At 40.8% G+C, this 23043-nt stretch overlaps 2 protein-coding genes across 7 annotated transcripts in view; both read right to left on the bottom strand.

Annotated features, from left to right (window-relative positions):
- Window positions 1–10203, bottom strand: part of LOC134645088 (mitogen-activated protein kinase kinase kinase kinase 4) — a 99045-nt gene extending 88842 nt beyond the window's left edge. For all 6 annotated transcript variants that reach the window (XM_063498349.1, XM_063498350.1, XM_063498351.1 and 3 more), the window contains exons 1-2: window positions 9946–10203; window positions 9615–9680 (exon numbers count right to left, since the gene is read on the bottom strand). In XM_063498349.1, the coding sequence (XP_063354419.1) occupies window positions 9615–9680; window positions 9946–10002 (123 nt within the window). In that variant the 5' untranslated portion in view covers window positions 10003–10203. The remainder of the gene's footprint in view (window positions 1–9614; window positions 9681–9945) is intronic.
- Window positions 10204–16619: 6416 nt separating this feature from the next.
- lonrf2 (LON peptidase N-terminal domain and ring finger 2) overlaps window positions 16620–23043 on the bottom strand; it is a 15343-nt gene continuing 8919 nt past the window's right edge. The window contains exons 6-12 of the mRNA XM_063497029.1: window positions 21192–21291; window positions 20958–21072; window positions 20568–20689; window positions 20261–20447; window positions 20039–20173; window positions 19623–19772; window positions 16620–19231 (exon numbers count right to left, since the gene is read on the bottom strand). Of these exons, the coding sequence (XP_063353099.1) occupies window positions 19073–19231; window positions 19623–19772; window positions 20039–20173; window positions 20261–20447; window positions 20568–20689; window positions 20958–21072; window positions 21192–21291 (968 nt within the window). The 3' untranslated portion in view covers window positions 16620–19072. The remainder of the gene's footprint in view (window positions 19232–19622; window positions 19773–20038; window positions 20174–20260; window positions 20448–20567; window positions 20690–20957; window positions 21073–21191; window positions 21292–23043) is intronic.

Here is a 23043-nt window from a genome sequence, read left to right as displayed (position 1 = left end):
AAAAGCCAAAACACCGATACAAAGCTTCCCCACCACAGCCCCGCACCAAGAGTGTGAACATGGCTCCATTGTGGGGCTCTGCTTAACAGTCCTTGGCCCAGATGTGCTCTAAATTTCAAACCAGCATAGGGGCCCACTGTGGACTGCTCACTGTGGACCCACGTGGGCCAAAAGATGGCGTCTTTGATGGGTATTTGTCTCGACTTAAAAAACATCCACACACACAAACAAGGAACCACCTTTTTTTTCCAGACTAACTGATAACAGCACTTCAGCAATTTCAGATGAATTCCTGAAAAAAGAAACTTTTGCTTTGTGAAAAACATTTTAACAGAAATATAAAATATGTACTTAAAGGCACAAAGGGACTGATACACAATTACATCTCAAAAACTGTAACTACGAGCTGAACAGCAGCTAACTGTAGCCTCTTTTTTGTTTCTTTATCCTGATCAGTCCTAAACTTAATTCTCTCTCTCTTTCCTCCGTGCCATCTCATGCTGAAGGATTACGAGGTAATCACGCCAAGGTTTTCCAGTTTTAGGTCAACCAATACATCGGCCACAATTAGAGCAGGGCGATATGACCAAAAATATTTATCACGATATACATTTGAAAATTTGCGATAACGATATAACTGACGATATAATTGACACTAGACAAAATACTTTACAAGTCCACAACTTTGAAGGGTTTTTTTGCACTAATAATGTATTTTCACTTAAACAAGCAGCTGTTTTTATGTGCATCAAAGTTATATAAAAATTTAACAGTGCAAATGCAAATTCCGTGCTGACAGTTTAACCAAAAGGCATTTCCAGTGGAAATTGGCCGACATATCCTCAGCATAACCATGTATAATATCCACAAAACTTAAAAAGAGGTTATACACACAGAATACGGTAATATTATGCTGAAGCACAGTACGTATCACTCCGCGAGGCGCCAGCCTACGATAGCCGTAATGCTCCGACAATCCATCAAGCGGTGCGGGTTCGTAGCTTAGCAAAGTCGTACGAAAACATTTGACAGATTTTCGAGCGCTGTGTACCACATAAAATCGTTTCGAGGTCAGTAAACACAACCAGAATTCATAAATAAGACACACGGGATTATAAGGGGCACTGTGGATTCTCAGAAAAATCAAAGGATTGATTTTAAGTGTGCCGTATTTTCCAAACAACACGGTAATAACGACGGCCCGCTAGCATGCTCTACCAAAAATAGTGCTTTGTTGTGTATCTGACGGACGAAAGCCAAACCAGTTCCACACCACTGAAGTTGCAGCATTTTTACAAACCAATTCTGGTTCATCTGGTTCATTTAACGATCCACTTTCGCTCTTCTCATTCTGCGTCACCGCCATGTGCGTATGTAAACATAGGCACTGCGCATGCGCGTTTTACCCATATTCTATCGCGATATTTCATTTTCCTAGCGTTGCCCAAAATTACACCGGTATTACCGTGAACGGTATGATATAGCACAGCCCTAGCCACAATGGTTCCCCCGGTTGACTCATATCAGCAATTAAGAGGAAATTGACTGAAGGCAGTTACCAATATTCACCTGTGGGGTCAAATGAGTTATGTGCTTGAAATTTTTTTTAAAATTAATATGATAAAGAACTGAAATTAGTCAGATATTTTACAATGAAGATCTCTCAACTGATAAATGTAAGAAAATGAGCAAAGGGAATAAACATTTCAACTATTTAAATAATAATAACATTAAATAATCATCTTGACTCTTGAATAAAGCACTTTCTGTCTGAAAACTGTACGCTCAAAAAGACACTGACTTTATGTAATTTGATTACATCTAAATTTCCCATGTAGGGAAAATGGATACAATATATTTAATAGAATCTGGTCAAATTTGATTTGCTTGATTGGTATAAATTCAATTTGTAACAAGCACATTTCCCTTAATGATCAATTATTTGAACGAATAAGCCTTTTATTTTTATATTTTGCTTACATTTTACTTTAATTTATTGCTTTGTGTTTATTTTCAGTGTAAAATCAATTTTTTTTAGCACAGACAGCGATCTCATCTTTTATATTGTTGGTTTTAATGATCAGTTAAACTGCAATCAATGCTGTGCTCAAGAGAACACGCAAAAAAAAAAAAAAAGATCAATAAAAGCAGTGAGGTAAACTGCAACTAGAGATTCAATCTCCAGCAGAGTTAAAAGTGTCAATCTTGTTCTGGTGACAATGGTGTAAAAATTAACGCAACAAATGGAAGCAAATGTCATCCACATCAAAATCTCTTCAAATACAAAAGAAAAAACAAAATCTTTCTGCTGATGGATGAAAGGATCCTCGGAGATTCACCAGCAGCAGCAGTACAGTCACTGCATCAGTCCGCACAAGTGCGAGCATCAAAGAACATGACCCAGATACTGTCTGAGGCTTGTGGCTTATTTTTAGCTTAACTTTAGCTAGCAGGCACGGTTGGCTACTGCTAACAGATTCATTAACAACAGTAACAGTGTCACCTTTGTGTCAAATAAAAAAAGAAAAAAGTGCTTCTAGCAGAGAAAGTCACCTACATGTTGGTGTGTTGAAGCACTTTTGTGAAAACATTTACACTGAAAGACTCAGGAGCCGTTCCATCAGCGCTTTGGTGCAACTTCTCCATGAAACACAGTGACACAGTTGGGTTCCTGTTACTGCTATCAGTGGCAGAGCTTCCACTTCTTCTGTCTGGAAAGGTCACAGCCGATAAGCGCAGCTCTGACTGTAAAGAAAGTTCCCCATAGAGAGGTGGCAGGCTTTTGCTGCTTCACTTCCTGTGCTGAGAAAGGTCGCAGCAGACAAGACTAACATTCCAGTTTGAATAGCCGGAAGGCCGGTGAGCCAGCTTTGCATGAGCCTATTCCTTCTGACAGCTTTGTAGTTCCTCCACTTTACAGAGCCGGGGCCCTTGCTATAAATAGCTTTACCCGTACAAGTTAGAAAACAAGAGAAATTAAGGAGGTGTGTAATAATAATAATAACATGCTCCTGATGAAACCTTTTTTTAATAGGTTTAAGCTCGTACACCATTATTTCTGTGGATATTCTGAGTCACTGAAATGTAGATATTTATTTTCCAACACATTTAAACATCCAGGCTTCGTTAAGGAAGTGGCTTTTGTCAAGATTGAAGATTGTAGTGACGAAAAGACACATCAGTGGAAGTTTCCACTTGGATTAATCATCATGTTGAGTTGTTAGTTGATAAAAATTTATATTGTCAGTCCAATTATTTTTGGTTTCAGTTTGTCAAATCTGTGGATTTACTGTAGGTCAAGAACTCTGTATACTCATTAGTCACAGTCCTAGTTTAGAGCACTACTGGATACTAAAAGGCAAGATTCATGATATTATTTCAGTCAGAGAAAAGGCCAGATATACCAACTACCTATGAGGTATGGTGATTCAAATGAACTGTTTTTTTTTTTTTTTATGAATTACTTTAAAAACATTTAAAGAAAATCTAATTGTTCTGCAGCTGTGGGCATTACTAGAAGCAGTGGGGCAATATTTAGTATTCAAAAACAGCACTGCAGTCAGTTCACTAAAACAAACTGAACCTCGTGGAAGATGCAGATGCTGACGTAGACTTGCAGCAGGTTGAAGGAAACCTGAAACAGAGCCTGAGTACTTAGACATCCATGTATCTGACAGATCAGATATGCATTCAGTCATACGCTGCGGTGCATCTCCTCTGAGGCACTTGCAGTAATGGTGCTCTACCCAGCAGATGACAGGCAGCTGATAGAGAGCCACACCCAGCTTCACTTTATCAGCAAGGAGAAAAACAAGCATCTTTCCTGTTAGGAAGTCAGGATGAAGACTTGCAGAAGAAGTGAAACTGCTTTGACGGGCGGTTTATTATCTGTTCTATCTAAACAGATTTTTTTTTTTTACTTTCAGCCTTAAATGAGATGATTTAGTGTTTTATATCACAGTATTGCACATTTTGCAGGCATTATCTTAAACTCCAGAGAGATTTATTATCAAAATGCAACAAATCAAAAAAAGGATTGATTTTTGCTGACAGCAGCTGTTAAAATTGCTGCAACCTAACATTTAATCAAATCTAAAGGTGTTATCACACCTACACTTACTTCTTTTCACTGGCTTCCTGTGAAATAAACCAAATTATAAACAAGTAGCAGCATTCATGATGGTTCCTACTGGGGGATAAATCAATGTTATAACTTTAAATGCATTTCATTTTTCCCCGTAACCTGGTCACGAGATGCAGGTGAAAACTGCAGATGAAATAGAGAATCTTAGCGCTGATGCTTCTACTTCCAAAAACAAACAGAATACAGGGAACACTGGGTCTTGTTAGCTGCACAGAATATCTGGCACTGGAGTTCCACTGGTACACTATATATTGTAAGCGCTACAGATAAAATCCTCACATACCACTGAAATGGCAGGTTAGAGAACGATGATTACAAAACACTGCACCAGGGTGAGGCGGTACATATTCCACCTCTGATATGAGGAGAACAGCCTGCCGTGCAATCTGGCTTTCATTTTATTCACATCTCTTTCTAATTATTCACTTAGAGTCTTTTTTTAACATAAAAGTCTAAACCTTAGGTTTTTACTCATTTTGCAATGATCAGCCACAACAATAAAAAAATAAAATAAAAAAATAAGTAAATACTTTTTTTTTTTTTAAACTCACACCTGTCTAACAGTGTGCAGGTCCCCTAAATGCCTTTAAATAAGCTCTGACCCATCGAGGTGGTGGTAATCCATCCTGTGCTGTCTGCTGACACCAGGCCCATGGGCACTGGATCCTCTGAGGTTGGGATGCTGGGCGGGTCTTCCATGGATCAGGCTTGTCCCAGCGTATCCTGCTCCATTTGGATGGTGTATACCTCCTGCAGTTTTTGAAGTATTTTTGAGGCGGGGTGTTTAATTTGCTTTTTGATTTATGACTTAAGGTGGCACCTGCATGAATGCCAGGTTTCCCAACAGAAAACGGCACCATAACAAGATGAGTTACCCACTGTGCCTGTCAGGCATTTTAATCTTGTGGCCCATCTGTACTTTTTAATGAATACTTAAGGGTGTGTAAAGGCCTTAAAGAGTATAAATTCTAATTGCTCATGTAAAAACTGGATATTTCCAGGTTTTCCACATTCGTGGAAATTATGTTATTTCATCTGATATTTTGTACTCCCTCTAGCATGTTGATAATAAGCTGAACAGTATCCACAGTGTGGTCTCCTACTCCATTTTAAATCTCATATTATTGCAGATTTTTTATAAATCTGAAACCTCTGATATACATTGTGTGGATACATGGCAGAACAACAGGAACAGGGCTGTGGTTTTTCTAATCTAGCCATCAGAGCACAGCCATCAACTTCTCCTCACTATGCTGATGACTTCCGCTGTTTCACTGCTTCCTCACAAATTTCCATTCACTCTACAAGTGAGGTAACAAGCTTCATCTTTGGGGAGTAAAGCCAAAAAGCGTATTCGTTTACTCGACTCGGATACTTTGTTACAACTTTATACGACGGTGTGAGCCGGTGAGCCTGAAACAGTGAGTAAAGGAAAGAAGCACAGCGAGACTCAAAGCTTAGCAAGTCATAAATGGGTTAAACCATTTCCTCAGAGAGAGGGGGATTCCCAGCCCCACATGCTGAGTGCAGCCTTGCCCCGGAGTTTTAAAATTTCCTCCAGCCCCTCTCTTCAGCTTTGATTGAACTTTTCCCTTACCTCCCACTGTTTAAATGGAAACAGAAACACTGTGACCTCTACATATTCATTTGTTTCTTTTCATGTTTTTTGCAGATGTTTCAGCTTTTCATTTCAAAGAAATCCAGTGAAACCTACACATTACGCTAAACTCGAAACCCCATCGCGAGGAGGCAAGCTTGTCGTCTGGGATGTTCGATTTAATACGTGGCTTGCACAGCGGTGTGAGTGATGCACTGAGGCCCTCGTCTTTACTTTGTACAAGCAAATTAAAGCACCTCAATGGTGAAATCTTCTCTCTTGCGTATTTCATCTTCTCTGTCTCTCTCTCCCCAACCCCTCTACTCCCTCTCCTGTTTTTATTTCTCTGTCCCAACAGCTGTTGTCGGTGCACACAGCTGCAACACTCCTCACTCTGTCATGCTCTGCAGCTACTCGCCAGCCTGGGAAACCTGACCAATCGCCAAGTGTGGAGGATCAAGTGCACATGTGCAGACCCAAACACACACAGGCACACACAGGCAGACACACATAGGTTTTTGGGTCAGATGTTAGCGAGGCAGGCGGCGCAGACAAGCACAGGAAAAAAAAAAAGCCTCAGCTTCACTCGAACCCTGGTTGGCACACGTAATTATGATTCATTGAATCCTGAGGAACTAAACTCAAAATGTCAAGGTTAATTTGTGCTTCAGTGCATCAGAGCATTTCCAAAACCACTTGTCTCCTGCTCTAATGAAACGTTTACAGCCACCGTCGCCGTCCACTCCCCGCCAACCACAAAGAAACAAACAAAAAAAAAATAATTCAAAGTAAATGGAGATCTCATTCAGTCTTGTTTTTCTTGCAGCACCGAAAAAACAAAAACAGCCAAACAAACACACCCACTGTGTATAATTACAAGGAGAAGTTTCGCTGCACACACCGAGCGTGCATTTACCGAGGCTCGCCTCAGGGCCGGCCTCGCCATCCACGACTAGAAATTCAAAGTGACGCTCCTCTCAATAAGAGGAATCGCTCGGTGCTGCCAGTGACTTGTGTAATCCCCAAAAGCAAAGATGCAGTAGAGCCTTGTACTCTTTTGTGAACACCGATGCCTAACGTACATGTGTAAATACGAGAGGTCAGACGAACATAAGCTCATGATATATGCTTGCATAAGACTGGACTGCCAGTCCTAAGACTGCCCAGCCAATATTATTGGGTGATGTCAGCCTTTTGCTGATGTGTCCTTATTGACATTTATGATGGCCGATAAATGAAAATTGATAATGTATAAATATATGGGAATATTATATTTGATTAAAATCAGCCTTAAGAAACCTTTATTATGGGTCTCCATTCACACTTTAGGACTGTATTCATTAGTAGAGCCAAAGCAAATCTTTGTCCACAGTAACTGTTCCAGATGGACTCTATTGAGGCTTTAACATGATCTCATACCATTGCTACCATATGGAGCATGTTAACCAGCTATGGATAAACAACATAGCATATATCCATCCATTCTTTTTTTCTACTTATCCACTTCAGGATTGCAGGACCACTAGGTGGTGTGGACAGTATAAAAGATGGACGTGGCTACAATAATGTCACCCACTAGATTCTGAGGTTCCGACTGAAGCCTTGAGATAAGCATTTCTTTATCTTAGTAGCCGAGTGGCTAGTGACTGACAACTTATAGCCAATGAGCAGGCAGTCCTTAATTTTAAAACACAGGCTTGACCAAGAGTTATAAAATAGACTTATTCCGTTCAATTTGAAATGAGTGACTGAGCCCATAAATTCAGGAGGAAACATTTATGGAGGTCAAGTAAAAAGATATTTTCCCGCAGACATCTACCGGACCAGAATTCTTTTTTTTGCAACCACAGCTATCGCCATCTGGTGACCTTGCAGGTTTAAGGCACTTACGCACCGACTTCATTTTTGCGATTGGGAGGCAACTTCCATTTTTTATACTGTCTACGATTGGAGACAGTATTTATGTATAACTTTAATCTATTTTCAATCTTCTTCATGTCACGATTTTTAGCACATGTTACAACCTCCATAACAGCAGTACTAAACATATTATGAGGCTGATGTAACTCTTTTTTAAAGTCTTTTTGGGCACCGAAATAAAGGCAAACCCTAAAAATGTAGTTTTGTCATTTGAGATCTTGCCGCTATCCAGTTCAAAAACACTGGCTGACAGCTGCACTCATACTTAAATGACGGAATTACCCCCTCCCTCTGCATACTGTCCAAAAACAATTCTGTCATCCAAATTAAATCACGATTTAATGCTTAGTAAGAGCTGATTAAGCTAGCTGACTGTATTAAACCCCTGCCTAGCTTACCCTTATGCATAGCAGCCCCGAACTTTTCCCAGACATTCACCCATCAGACTATAACCTCCTAGTTCTCTACTCTAAAATCTGTGTGACGTCCAGATGCGCAGATTTAAGAACAGTTCATGTGATAAGACTGGTTTGTTCACAGCTAGCAAGTAAAGTCATGCCTCCTGCACGTACCAGAGAGGCAACACACTTAAATTAACGGTGTACTCGCAGCACTGAAATCACAGTGCAGGCACGCACTCCTCCCACTGTGTGCGACATGTAAGAAAGAACAACTTCAGACAATGTCATGTGTGTTCACGTGTGAAAAGAGCTCGACAAAACCTAAAGTCAGTGTTTCTATTAATCCTACAAAAAAAAAAACCTACTGGAGAGAGCATGTGCACCACAAATCTCAGTCAAGGTGTTTGTTGTTCAGTGAAATTCAGTTGGAGTTATTCCAAAAGGATTTGGGCTGGGCCAATGCCATTGCTAGAATGCAGCACAGAAGGGGAAAAACACACAAACATACACATACGGGGACTATTTTCTAGCTTCAGGAATATAAGAGTGGATCACAGATTTGACTTGCAATTTGTGCTACACAAGTATCAGATGTTGCAAATGACTGCAGGTCACAGCCACCCAAGCCTTACCTGCTTTGTGTTTTACATGATATTCATGTGACATCTTTTGAAAACAAACCACACAAACATTCAGAAATGCAAAAGCTTTATATGATACAAAGCTGCATGTGTGTAAGACACTATTTTCCAGGAGGCAGCTCAACAGAAGCCCTGGCAGATCCATCAGCTGTAACCCATTCCTCCTTTTTTCCCTGTGGTCTCAGTTTAACAACAACAGGGTGATGTCGCTGCTCTGCTGCTCATCTCTGCCAAGGCTATGGAGGTGGAAAACTGGGCTGCAAGAGCACCAGGTCTCCGTCAAATGCCTTTTCCGCTAAGTGTGATGGGATGAACAGGCCTACCTCCCCCCCCCTCCCATTAATGCAGCACAGGGCCGCTCCAGCAGAAAGGCCTGCCGGGCAACGGTGTGCACAAATGCGCAATGAAACACCGCCCACCCAATGGCGCACAAATCGGTCAGCGTGGTGAAGCCTGTCATGCACGGATTGGGTCGGCCCTGTCAGTGCGAGGCAACGCGTGCACTGTGCAAGGAATATTTCACTGGGGTGTGGATGAGGAGAGGAGGAGAAGAGGGAGGAGGGATCTCTTCAGGACCAAAATAGGCCTAACGTTACCGGGATGATGTTAGCATCGTTGAATAACATTAAGATTAAATAATTAAAATAAATAAATGGATGTAAAGCAGAGAGAGGGGTCAAAACGCTATCAGAGATAATCCAGTCCAGACCGCACTGGTCCCAAGTGAAGGAGGGGAGGGGGTAATGTTATAATAACGTGTTCCTGAGACCGTGAGAGAGGAAAAAATACATAAATGCATGTTTGTGCTCCAGTTTCCGCCGCCAGTATGTTCTCAGATGGTGCTTAAACACACACACACACACACACACACACTGAGAGAAACAGGGAGAGAGATGGAGGCTCAGACCAACCTTGTAGACTTGTCCATATGTACCATTTCCGACCACTTCCACCAGCTCGAAAATCCCAGCAGGATCCTGGATTTAAAAGAAAAAGACAAACAGCAGAAGCGGATTAATTGATTCCCCGTAGCAATTACAAGCGGGTTCGTTCGATGCAGGAGCCGGCTGCGCCCGGTTCGCTTCTCATGCCAGCGGATATAGACAAAGAAAAGCTGCCGTAGGGCTGTGTCAACAACAGCACTGCCTCGCTGTGTGATTGTATTTTTTTGTTAAAAAAAAAAAACAGAGGGAGAAAGAGGGTAAACGCGAGCGTGAAAATGTCACTGTGAAGCACACTCACCCTCAGGGATGCCAGGTCTATGTCCACCAGACTTTTAGCCGGAGAGTCGTTCGCCATTTTCGTTTAAAAAAGGTGGTAAATTAGCGGAATAACGGCGTGTTTTAGTCTCCTTCAGGCGGACGGCGTGTGTCTCATCCTCGGGTAGTTTTAATTTTAATCCCCTTACTAATATTTTCAACCCAAGGCGCGTTTTTCTCTCGCTATAGTCCCAGACAGAAGCTCCGCTGCAGCTGCTACATACCGACCAAGTGCCGGACCGCTGCCTGCTGCGCTCTCTCGCTCTCTCTCTCTCTCTCTCTCTATTCTCCGCCCTCTCTCTCTCGCAGTCAGTCCCTATGTCTCTCTGCCTCTCTTTCTCCTCATTCCCCGCCCCTTTATCCCAGGGACAGCACTAGATTTTCTGGGGCCTGGAACCAAACTCACCCCCTCCTCACCACCTCGAAGCATTTCTGCACATGCACAACCACACAAGTGGTTCAACAATATATAGCAGTTACAAACACAACCCACCTCTTAGGATTACTTATTTCTTCTTGCTCACACCTTATTAAACACTAGAGCTGGAGCACTGCCTGATTTAAACCTCTGCAGGAAATGCCGTGGTGACTTACAACATAAATGGAAATGCCTTTTAACCTTGCGCCATATGCTTCCTCGTAACCCAACGTGCACCTCCTGAGAAAAAACTAGATGTGAAAAAAACATTTTAGTTGTTAGTTTAGCTTCTGACATATGCATTGCATGCAATAATACTTAAATTGTTATAAAACAACAAAATAAAACAGAAACATTTTTAAACAATGAAAACTAAGCAAGAAAATCGACTCTGGAAACTCACTGAAACTAACCGAACAAAAAACAAAATTCAAATTAAATTTGAATTCAAATTTCAAAATTCAAATTTAATTTGAATTTTGACACTGTTTATAAAAAAGGCCTATATTAACACATCATCAATGACTATAATGAGTTAAGGCACAGTCCTAGCTGCCAGTAGTCCATCATGCAAAACATAGCTTTTTGGACCCTTGTGTGAAAAGCAACAACTAATCAAAGCACTCAGATAAATGACAAATCTAGTCAGTAGTTACAATGTAAGTAATTGTAAATGCGTACCTATTGGGAAGTCCTGTTTCATTTAGTAGTTTTTTGCCTTTATGCAAACAGTTTTCCTACTTTCTTCTTTTCTTCCAGCTTTTGTTTGTATCCTCCCACTTCTCAGACAGGGATACAGGGCAATTAGAGCATGTGAAATGGAAACAGTGATAAATATTTCAGTACTGCTGTCACTGCTCTGCAGACGAGCTGCATTATTTCCTGCTGCCATCCCTCTTACAGTACCTGTCAGCAGCCATGTCTCTTGTTAGCTGCATACTGATAACATATCACATCACGATGATATCAGCATCCTCTTTTACAAGTCATGTTGTATAATTTGTTCTCCAGCATCCCTCTAGACTAATGCTGGATGTGATGTGGATACTAATGTCTGAAGTAAAGGTCTGCTGGTTTACGGCTTCAGTCCAGGCTGAAATGGGTCAACTCAACAATTGATATTACCATGAAAAATGCACTAGAGACAATAAAGAGAAAAATATCCTGTTTGTGGTAGTTCTCTGGGTGAAAATGCACTGCTGATGGTGAGTGGTTGAACTGCTTCAAGCTAATAGGAAAGCAACAGTAACTCAAATAACCACAATCAGTGTATGCAGAAGAGCATCTCTGAATGCACAAGACGTCAAACCTTGAAGAAGATGGGCTACAGCAGCAGAAGGCCACACTTGGTGCCACTCCTGCCAGCTAAGAACAGGAAACTGAGGCTACACCAAAACAAAAATGTAGCCAGGTTAGTCTTAGTTTCTGCTGTGACATTTGGATGGTGGGTGTAAACAACATGAAACCATGGATCCATCCTGCTTTGAGGTCATCAGAACAAGCAGCTGATGGTCTAATGGTGTGGAGGATATTCTCTTTGCACACTTTTGGCCCCTTAATACCAGGAGAGCATTGTTTAAAGGGGATGACCTGTCTTAGTATTATTGGTGATCATGTCTATCCACTTTTTACCACTATGTACTCCTCTGAGGGCTGCGTCCAGTGGGATAATGTGCCATGTCACAAAGCCCAGATAATCTCTAACTGGTTTCATAAACAAGACAGTTCACTGTAGTCAAATGGCCTGAAAAATGACTAGATGTCAATCCAACACAGCACATTTACACATTCACTCAGTGTAGAAGTTTACCATTTAGGAAGAACACACTAGTAGGCTGAAATTTAATGACAAAACTTGGTAGATGCACTGTTGTGTCTTCACGAGCCATAAAACAGAGTCCCAATAATGACAATTTTATTTGCAAGTTTGGATAAGACAATTCAAACTTTTTGTATTTTTAAATTGTAGCCCTCTATTTACATCTGTTGCTTTTATCCATCAGCAGCTCTTCAGCCAGTCAGTTCAGTATTTACTGTTTCCTGATTCTTGTTCTGCAATTTGTCCCCAGTCTGTTTTCTGCAGCAAATTCACAGTTTGTTTGTTTGATTGTTATTTTTGTTCTCTTTTCTATATCCATGTCCATACCTATGCTACAGTTTTACATTTCTCTGGTAATCCAGATGCTAAAGCTTTGCCTCGCTCACTTTAAACTGTCAATCCACGTACACCAAAAAAAAGGAAAACAAAGAAAAAAAGAACATCAGTCAGCCCACATGGAACTAAACCACAGGAATCTGGAGTACAAGTTAACATATACAAACATACCTTCAGTATCATATTATTCCATTTTGAAAAGGGGCACTTTAAATAAAAAAAAGCAAAAAACACAACTTTGATTGCATCATTATAAGAAAATGAGGTTCACAGATTTTTTACAACAATTACATTTGGGGGGAAAAGGACTACATGGGAAGGAACATAATGGAGTAGCAAGGACAAAGTATGAAGACATCAGAAGGCAAGAATTGGGTCATATGTCTTTATTATAAGAGCTGCTGTTTCACATCCTGTTGGGGATAAAAATAATTTTGCACTGTGCCCTAAAACTTATGGTCTTGCCCGCTTGATTGAGTCTTTCCTTTGAAGGTGATGAAGGGGGATGACCCAAAGACATCAAAGTATCAACCACTGGGTGTGCCCTGCTTTCATGTGTTATCTATAGAAGGGATATTTTGGAGATTCCAGGCTGGACATGTAAATTAGGCTGCTTAGTTTATTCTAGACCTGGAAAATATACTCAGACTCTTCATGAGCCTGCCCAGAGTGACTCATGGAGGGCACCGCTCAGTGTTTGCTGAAGCTCGGCTCCTTAGTGTTTGCCCATTTGCAAGTATTTTCTTTTTCGGCTTTCTCTCTTAGGTTTTCATAATGCATGTTTATCTCAGATGGTTCTTCACCAAAGAGCTTGTCAGATCGCATCAAAGACGTGTGTCTGTGTGCTTTTTTAGCAAGCTCTTCTCACAAGGTAATTTTCCATGTGTCAGGTTACTCATCTGTATCATCTGTATCTGAGTTTTGTCTTGCTACGCAACATAATGATGAAATCAAAAACAGCGCCGTGGAGGGGAAGTCAGAAGGAGAAGTTTCTAACGACGCGCACGACCGGGCTGAACCTGAAATAACAAACAATACCATTTAATCCCTGTGACAAACACACCCACTGCCACTGATCCACACCTTGGAGGTGGAGGAAGTGGCTTTTGTCACTGGACATTCATGTTTGTATTTCTAATGTCATCAGATGGTACTCACACACAGTGACTCAACAACCGTGGCTGTTAATCAGGTCAAACAGGGACTAAGAGCTGGATTACAGAAAAGGCTTTGATCCAGATATTTTCCTTTTGTGTGTGTGTGTGTGTGTGTGTGTGTATGTAGCTTTTTAAAAGATCTAAGTTTTAGCCTGAACAGTTTTAACTGTTCAGAAAGTAAAAATGGTTTATAAGATGAGAATAAGAGTAAGAACAAATTGCAATTGTAAGCAGGTTTTCCAAGTTTTATTATAGGGTGAGGCATAACCATGAGTCCATCCACGGAGTGTTAGCTATTAAATATCTTTAACACCAATCATCACACTGATATTTTTAAACTTGTCTGTTACACATTATGTACATAATGGCACACACACACACACACACGTCTGGTTTGCTATCTTTGTGGGGACTTCCCATTGACATAATGCTTTCCCTAGCCGCTTACCCTAACCCTAACCCTTACCCAATTGTAACCCTGACACTAAAACCACATTTTGAGTATGAAAAATGCTTTCAACCCCATGGGGGCACACACATTAATGTTAAATGAATCAATCTGATTCTCTTTTGGTTTTATTTCATTGTATTTGTTCTGTGTGTGTGTGTTTGGTTAGGCTGTGTACTCGGATGGGTCAAACACTGAGCTAACACTCTGCTTGTGTTTGATCTACCACAGCTTCCTCCTTCATCCTCTGTGCCGTTGAAGCTGTGATGTGTAACTGCATGTCAGCATGTTGATGAAGCTGGATTTGCAAGATTTGCCATTTCGTCGCATTCAATGGTAAAAGCAGGATTGGCAGTGACTAGTTCTTCCTCAGCCTAGGCCTCAGTCCCACTGATCACCTGAAGCAGGACATGTAACTGTTGGCAATGCTAGTATGGCTTCCCACCACTAAAGGCCTGTTGGTGTATGAATGAAAAAGATGCCCGGGGTGGGAAGAAAAAACACCTCGTGCTCTTTGAACCTAGAAAACAGGAGGCAGAAAATACATATCTGGACAAATGTCACTAGGCTAAGCATATTTATGTTTTCTGACAGAGAACAGGAGGAACAGCTAATTTTCTTCTAAAATGCTGCACTTTATTTTTCCTTTAAAGGAATCACTATGTGTGTGTTCAGTCTCTGTATGATGTTTCTTTGGGGCACTTTTGGTCCCTTTTTCCTGAAGATGGCACAAGAGAAAGACTGAAAATTAAGTTCATCCACATCTCTTGAAAATACCAAAAGCTGTGTGCATACTGTGGTTATTTGTGTGGTTGTAAACGATGCTGTTTATCAGATGGCAGTGCTGTCATGATGCTTTTGTAATGTTGACAACATGCACTTTGTGTAACATCAAAGGCGTGTCAGAACATGATGGATGTTCTACATGGATGTGATGATGATGTTACCATATTCTTCTGCCTCCTCTCAGCTGGAGGCCTGTATGAACTCAATGCACCCATGATTCAGCTCACCTGCTATCTTCCAACAAACACTGCCCCCCTGTGGCGCACAGCTGCTAGAGCCAAGCACATCCACAATTCATTTTGCCCAGTAACAGTCACATTGTACAGACTATATAAAACACCAGTGGAGCCTAAGAGGAGAATGAAACAGGTAGATGCTTGTTGTTTGGATTGAGTGAGCCAAATCTGCAGTCTCACTGAGGGAGGAGGAAGGCAGCACCACACCAGCATGTTCCCTCTCTCCTTGCCTAGTCTGAAGAGCTCACATTGGATGCCTCAGGCCTAAATTCCCTGTTACGACTAGAAACAGGGATTCTCAGGAACCTAATGGGATAAAGTGCAGATAAACTACACCCTCTAAGGTTTTGAATATCAGGGCATAATACAAAAATGATCTTGTTCGTAGGAGTTGAAATTAGGTCATCTTCATATGAACAAGAGCACATGTCATTAGGGCTGTTCGATATAACGATATATATCGGATGACGATATAAAAACATCTATCGTTTCATTTTACGCTATCGTTTGTTTCGTGGTGTCACAAAATAAACTGTTTACGGCAATATTTTTCACCGTTTTGATGGTCACTGTAGTGGCTATATTAATTTCTTAAAGTTCTCTCTTTCTCTTATATTTAATATAACCACACTACAGACAGACAAGCGCTTGTTTTTATGCGTTGTCGTTAGCAACAACGACGGTAAAACTGTCGCGTGTCCGCTTGTTTATTTTCCACATAAACCTTTCACAATAAAGCTCAAGATCCTGTTGAGACTTTTCAAAATAAACTGAATCACGTGAAAGATGTAGAGTATTTACGGATGAGAAGCAAAAATAGCCATCAGGTGCTAAAAAATAAACTTTAGACTCAAACGTTAGAACAGGCGTTTCCTCGCAGCACGCTGTGTAATAAGTACTCACAAAGAAAACGGCGGCCGTTACAACCTATGTCTAAAAATGTATCGTTTCATGCATCAGTTAAAACACTCGACTCCAGGTACGCGACGCCCAGCTGGAAACACTTCACGCAAGTCGAGCTGCCCGAGATTCACAGAATTTACAGAAAATGTTACATTTTTGTGATTTATATCGTTATCGGACGATAGATGTCTTTGCACGATCTGACATTGGGGTGAAGTTGCCGGGATGCCCACTCCTGGGAAGGCGGTCAAACATCTTCAATGATTTCAATTTTATTCATTCATGAATAATCTTTCAGTTCCCTAATCGTTCCCTGATAAAAAACCTTATACCTAAAAAATGGTGCACTCGCTTTTCATAAACAACATACCTGCAACATCCATGGTTGTTGCCTGGCTGTTAACCATCAAATAGGCCACATCTTATATGACAACTGATAATATCAAGCAGAAAAAAAAAATCACCATTGTCGGCGTACATATACTTCATGCCTGTCTACCTTACTTTTACGAGATAACAAACTCAGAAACTGCTACAAAACAGGTGGACACGACTGAATGTGCTTTCCTTTATTTGCAATAAAAAATAGGTATAAGAGCTCCCTTTACAAATACGCCAGGGAAATGCAGCACATTGTGAACACTGCTCCCATGCAGAGAGCACATGACTGCAGTGGAGTCACAAACATTTGAAAAAGAAACGGCAACACAGAGAGAATATGCATTTATATGCACACTGACAATGTAATTATAGCCACGACCTAATCTGCTTAAAAGTCTGCATAAAGAGACACAGGACGCTCTTTATTATTGAGAACTGCTGAATTCCATCCGTAGGATAAATATATAGAAATCTCCTTTCAGACATTTAAGTAGAATTTTCTCATTTACATTCATTTTCTCACTAAGAAAATCCACATGTGCAAAATTATGTCGTGAATTTTTAAAAACCTCCATTGCTCTTATTTGTTCCCCCCCCCTTTTTGGCATGCTTCATATGTTATTGCTAACAGACTCTGTGAGAGCTTGAAATTGTGGGTAGAAACCCAAATTTAACTACCAGATACAAAGAAATTCAAGGCCAATTTAAAAACAAAACAAACAAACAAACAAAAAAAACAAAACACTTTAAACATTATGCAAATTTGGCTTACAGGATCATTATTGTGCGTCGATTTTAGGATTTTTAAATCAACAACTGTTGATGCCAAGTGCCAACAGAAACAGATCTGTAGCAGCAAAAAAAATAAACTCTTTGCAAATGTTCACATTGACATGTCTGTCAGGCATCAGAGATACATATAAAGTGCTTGGGTGATTTCATATCAACATATCCAACTGCTCATTAGAAAAATCCAGGAATTCCATTACAGTGTGCATGTAAATGAACAGGAAGAGGATGAGAGAGAAAGATTGTTGAAACGTTCCTTAAATAAAACATTAAAAAGGCCTCAGAGTTACAATTATACACAGAAATTCACCCAAATTAAATTTGAACATATACGTACACCTAAGGGCATAGCAGAGGGAGAGAAACAAACATAAAAATACACAATCAGCCCCTATAACTACATCTGTACTTGAAGTCCCAAAGATATGCTACAATTAGGACATTAAAAATAAAAAAATATCCAGATCAGCATTATCAGGATGCATTGTTATCTGCTCGTTCCTAAACGCTAGCACAACTTGAGTGATGGAGGTTTAAGCTTTAGTCTTACGCTCAATCGCTCTTCAGAACTAGTGCAGATGTAGAGCTGCACTTGATCTTACACACTGTAGTGTGTGGTGGTTTTTAGTGTTAGCATGAGTGAAATCACAATCTCAACACAAAGGCTTTCATGGCATTCATTCCTTCCTTTCACACAGTCTGAGGTACTGATGCTTATGCACCAGAGTTTCAGCTCAGGAAGATTTCAAGCGAGGCATCAGCTGCTTGTCCGCTTACTGGACATCTTTTTTTTTTTTTTAATTTATTTAATCCTTACCAAGTGGGCCGGGCAACCTCGCAGAAACCCCTTTATCTGTCTTTTTATTGAAGAGTGGATGGAATCACAACGCTGAATCTGACTCCAGAGTAATTTAACTCCAGGGTAAATGGCCAAATATAAATGTAATGCACACTGATTTTATTCTGAAAGCTCTGACAGGAAGTGTGGTTTGTATCTCCTCCTTTTTGCCGCCTTTTTGGGGTGTTGGTCTGCCCGAGTTGTTCCTCGTCCACCATGCTGTCTTCTTTAGAAAATAAGCTACACCTTTCATGATAAATACTGCATTGTAGGAGTGCTGTCCTAAATGTCACAAGCGAGCCTGATGAAATCTGTGTAATATAAAGAAAACAAAAAGCCGATTCTGTATGTGTAGTCTTGCGGGAGGAAAAAAAAAAATATCTACAACCTACAGCCTGGCCAGTACATTCACATGTGCTGCCATCATGCAATATTTTTGCATTTTTTTCTTCACACATCACTGGGGTTCGTTTGTTTTTTGGTTCCCAGTTGTGAATCCTGAAGACTGCACAGCTCTGTTCCCATTTTGTTAAACACTGCTTAAAATGTGTAGGAAAAAATCCTCTTGAACCTGAACACACTGCTTATGTGAGAACAGGTTTTTGTTCCTTCATAGAGAGAGCCCATGTTGACCCTAATGAAAGCATTCCTGCTCAGCTCGATCGATTTTTCCTCCAACAAGACTAAGAACGCCACGTCAAAGATCACTGGTTTAGAAGTGTGTTGTGGTCTGGTTCACTCTTGAGTAGTGAAGCTGGTTGGGAGATGCTGGATGAAGAAAGAGAAAGCAGGAACACCTTCATGCCAGCGCTGTGACCCACCTGATACTCTCAGCAGAACTGACACAGGCGTTCGGGAAGGCTACGTGACACAGGAATGAGCATCTGAGAGTAAACTGACGCAGGAGTAGACGAGAGAATGAACGACAAACGGACAAATGACCGAACACGTTTCTGAACTGCATAGATGCCAGAGCGGTTCTTCCAAGCAGCTCCTCCATCACCGTGGCCTCTTGCGAGTGACAAAGATGAGGACTCTTCGGATGGCAATGAGGCGATCCTTGAGGGAGGTCATGGCCAGGATTGTGAGCTGGGCACGGTTTTCCAAGGGAAGAACAGCGAGCAGCCACCAGGACCAGGCTGGACCACTGGGACTGGCCTGTAGTACAACAAAGATTTGTTCAATTTAGAAACAGTTTACACTGATTAGAAAAACCTTCAGTGGTAACATGACTTAGCAAAGGCCTAGTTTTCTAATGGAGTCATTTTATGTGACTTTAGAAGACAACTCTTTGTTTTAAAACACACAGCTTTTCTATTTTGCTATCTGCAGCCAAAACAGTTACTCATGTAAGGCATTAAAAGCATGCAAACACTGGAAACCTTGCCGAATATGAAATGCACTCATTCATTCAAGAGCAAAAAGAATTTTCTGTGACTATTCCTGAGATGTTGCTGATTTTCTTTCTTTCCTGCCATCACAGGATGTTTATCAAACTGCGCATTTATTTATAAATGAAAATCCGAGAGTCAACACTACACTTTCAGACCTGTGGGTCCGGGTCTTTGCTGGGAAGGTGTCCAAAGTGGCTGAGTATCTGACTCTTCATGTTGTCTTTCAGAGATGTGAACCAGCCGTTGGCCTGATCATACACTGAGTCGTGCAGCTTCAGAAGCTCTGTTAGCTCTTCCCCCTCCACCTGATCAGACAGACATATTTTATATGCGTTTTAGAAAAAAACAATAAACAATGACATGTTTTTTTTCCCTTTCATATGAAAGGACTACATTTGCCAGTGGCACACTAGCAGAGACTCAGGTTTGTTTTTCTTTGCACTGCTGAACAGTGACAGGCAAAAACCCCCGAGCTCTGCTTTGTGTCACTCTCTGATTGTCAGTAGTGTGATGTAAAGTGTCTGAAATGATTCTACTGACAGAACATCAGCACATCGCTCCTCATGCCCACCTTCTTGTCTTCCAAGTACTCAATCTTAGCAGTGTTATAACCATCTCTCTGGCCGTGGCTGAGGACCTTGAACCGTGACACGCCAATGGTGTCAACCACTGAACGGCCATCGGGAAAGAACTTCACGTCTCGCACCTGAAACACAGTATTTCATATCAGCACTGATATGATTTCTATTTGACTGCTCACAGAGACGCACAAGAAAATCTGTGAAGAAAATACCTGCAGCATACAGCCATAGTCAGCAAAGCCTTTGAGCTCATCAGCGATGCACATGCCAAACTGCTTGGTACCAGTTTCCATTGAGCGGCGAATCATCAGCCGGTAGCGTGGCTCAAATACGTGCAGAGGGCAGGGGATGGTGGGGAAGGCCATGGTACACACAAAGATGGGCACTTCCTGGTTTAAACTGCAAGATACACAGTGAAGAAATTGTTACTTTTTGTGTGTGTGTTTGAATAATCAATAGCTTTGAAGGATTTTCTAGAACATTTGTGAATGTGTGCACGGGTGTGTTAGTAAAACTGACTTGGAAAGCTCCTTCATCTCCTCTTCATGGATTTTCTTCCTCTCTGCCAGCTCATCTCCTAGGTAACGCTGCAGGACTTCCTCCATCAGCAGGGTCTTGTTGTAACCCCTGCTAGCTAGATACTGTAAAAATATACAATAGCACATTGGTTTGCTATTGCCTGCACATGAGCATTACAAAGAAAAATATTACCGTCAATTTATTATTAAAGATTTTATTCATTCATTCTTTTCCTGAATGAGTGAAACCTGCATTTTTTTGTCTAATCGACAGTTCAAAACACCTTCCATCACATTTACAACACATGCTACATTAAACATTATGAACACAGAAAAGAAAACACTAAACAGGAGTCACACTGACATCACTACCCTCTACGAACAAGTGTACCTCAGACAGATTCTCCTTGCACAGAGGACAGTTGGGGTTGTGGTCCAGACAGCGTTCCAGACATTTGAGGCAGAAGGTGTGTCCACAGGGAGTGGCCACAGGCTCGTAAAACAACCTGGACGACAAATGAGCAAAAGCACCCAGCAGAATGCCAACATGACAAACTTGCACACACTAATTTAACAGGTCTTAAGCTTAAGCTGCAAATGCTGAAACTGAACTGGGTGAGTTTACCTCATGCAGAGTGAACACTCCAGGTCTCCACTGTCCAACAGCTCAGCAGGAACTGATCTCCCTCCACAAGCAGCAGTCGTCTGACGGATCTCCCCCTCATCTGCACAATAAATCATCATCCTCAGCACAGGTTTTTGAGCACATCAAGATTCCTCTTTACCCCAGCAGCACATCAAGTACAAACATTAACATCTGTATTGTTGGCAAAAGTAGGCTCGGGAGTTTTCTTCAATAGTGGAATAAAATGATTTACTGAAATAAATCATTTTACTTAATATGGAAAATGCAAAATTTGCTTTTCGCTGTTTTCGAACATAACTAAAAGACCAAAACTTATTTCTGTAGAGATGAGAAACTGTTTCTAAATGAGCCGATCAAACTTAATGCCTCATCTACTGAATAAGAACAGCCCCTGGCTGGTAAACAGAACAGCTGCAGTGCACCATCGTCATACCCTCTAGAGCAGCTTCTGCTAACACCAAAACTAAAACATCTCAAGAAGAGAGGAAAAAAAACCCCAAAAAAACTCTGTTGTTACCAAGAGCACACACAATGCACTTCTGCTATATGAAGAACTGAGACAAAGAGACACTTATTTTGAAGCCAATCTCCTCACAGCAGTAGGCAAATCATTAGTGTTAGCACGCTGCATGTCTAATGTGTCTTAAATGGTACGCTCAGAGGCAAGTGTTATGCTGAAACTCTAATTCTGCAGGACAATCAGACACTGTGAAAATGTTAATGAACTCAAACGTGTAAAACGCTGTGTAGAAAGGAACTGTGCAACAGAAAATACTGTTTAATAGTGATTATATGTCCAAAAAACTCCCTCTGAGGAATTTCTCAGCTGTGGTGTTGTATAATGATTATGTAAGCATCCAACCTAATCGTACACACCATAAATCCCATATCATAAAGCTGTCATAAATTCAATATACTCCTGCAAGATGTGTGTGTTTTGGGGATATTGCACCAAATATGAGGATTTAATAAAATACCCATCTAGATGAGCTATACTGCATAGTAACGCAGGTATCTATAGATACATGTGAGCCTCATGGAACAGCTTTGTGTGGCTGATGATGAATGACTATCTTAACGTTCAAGACCGCCATAGCTTTCTAGTCCATTACCTAACGAACCTGATTTGCGTGACCTACATTCTGAACATCCGCTTTTCATTTTCTTGACACAGATCTCGTTTTAAATAGTAACACTACATGCTAATGCTATTTGGAAAATTACATGACTGTGACTCATTTTCCTTTCATTATGCAGCCAAGATTTGGGTAAAATTACGCCCTCGTATTTTGCTGTTACACTTGAAATAGAAAACAGCTTTTCGCAAATTTTCTGGACACATGTGACGACTAAGGATTTCTGTCCTAATCCATGATCAATATAACAATAAGAAAAACATAATATATAACTCATTAGTTTAACTGAACCATTCAGTATCTCACAATGTCAATGAATACACTAAATTACGAAATTAGACATTTTGGTCCTGAGTAGTCAGATTAGCTCAAGTTACTGGAGGCTGAGTCAGAATCCTAAAAACCCAAATAAGGACTCCTTAAGAAACTTTTAGAATCCTTCAATATCTGATATCTTTCAAAGAAACCAGAGAAATTCTTCAAAACATCATTGCTATTCATGTCTTTATGTATGCAAAAACTGTTCTGTAGTGCAGGTTTCAGAGAGGATGTGACGTTCAGTGATTTTAAACCACTAAGTAGGACTGAATGACTCTGTTGCTGATCCTGTTACCTTGTTTAATTTTACCTAAGTGTAATTTGCAGTTAGCAGGCTTTTTGTCAGTCTGTTAAATCCATTTTCTTTTCCTGCACAT

Source organism: Pelmatolapia mariae, linkage group LG16_19 (genome assembly GCF_036321145.2).
Source record: "Pelmatolapia mariae isolate MD_Pm_ZW linkage group LG16_19, Pm_UMD_F_2, whole genome shotgun sequence".
Taxonomy (NCBI): Eukaryota; Metazoa; Chordata; class Actinopteri; order Cichliformes; family Cichlidae; genus Pelmatolapia; species Pelmatolapia mariae.
The sequence above is the reverse complement of the archived record's forward strand: the minus strand, read 5'-3'. Positions and strand labels throughout refer to the sequence as shown.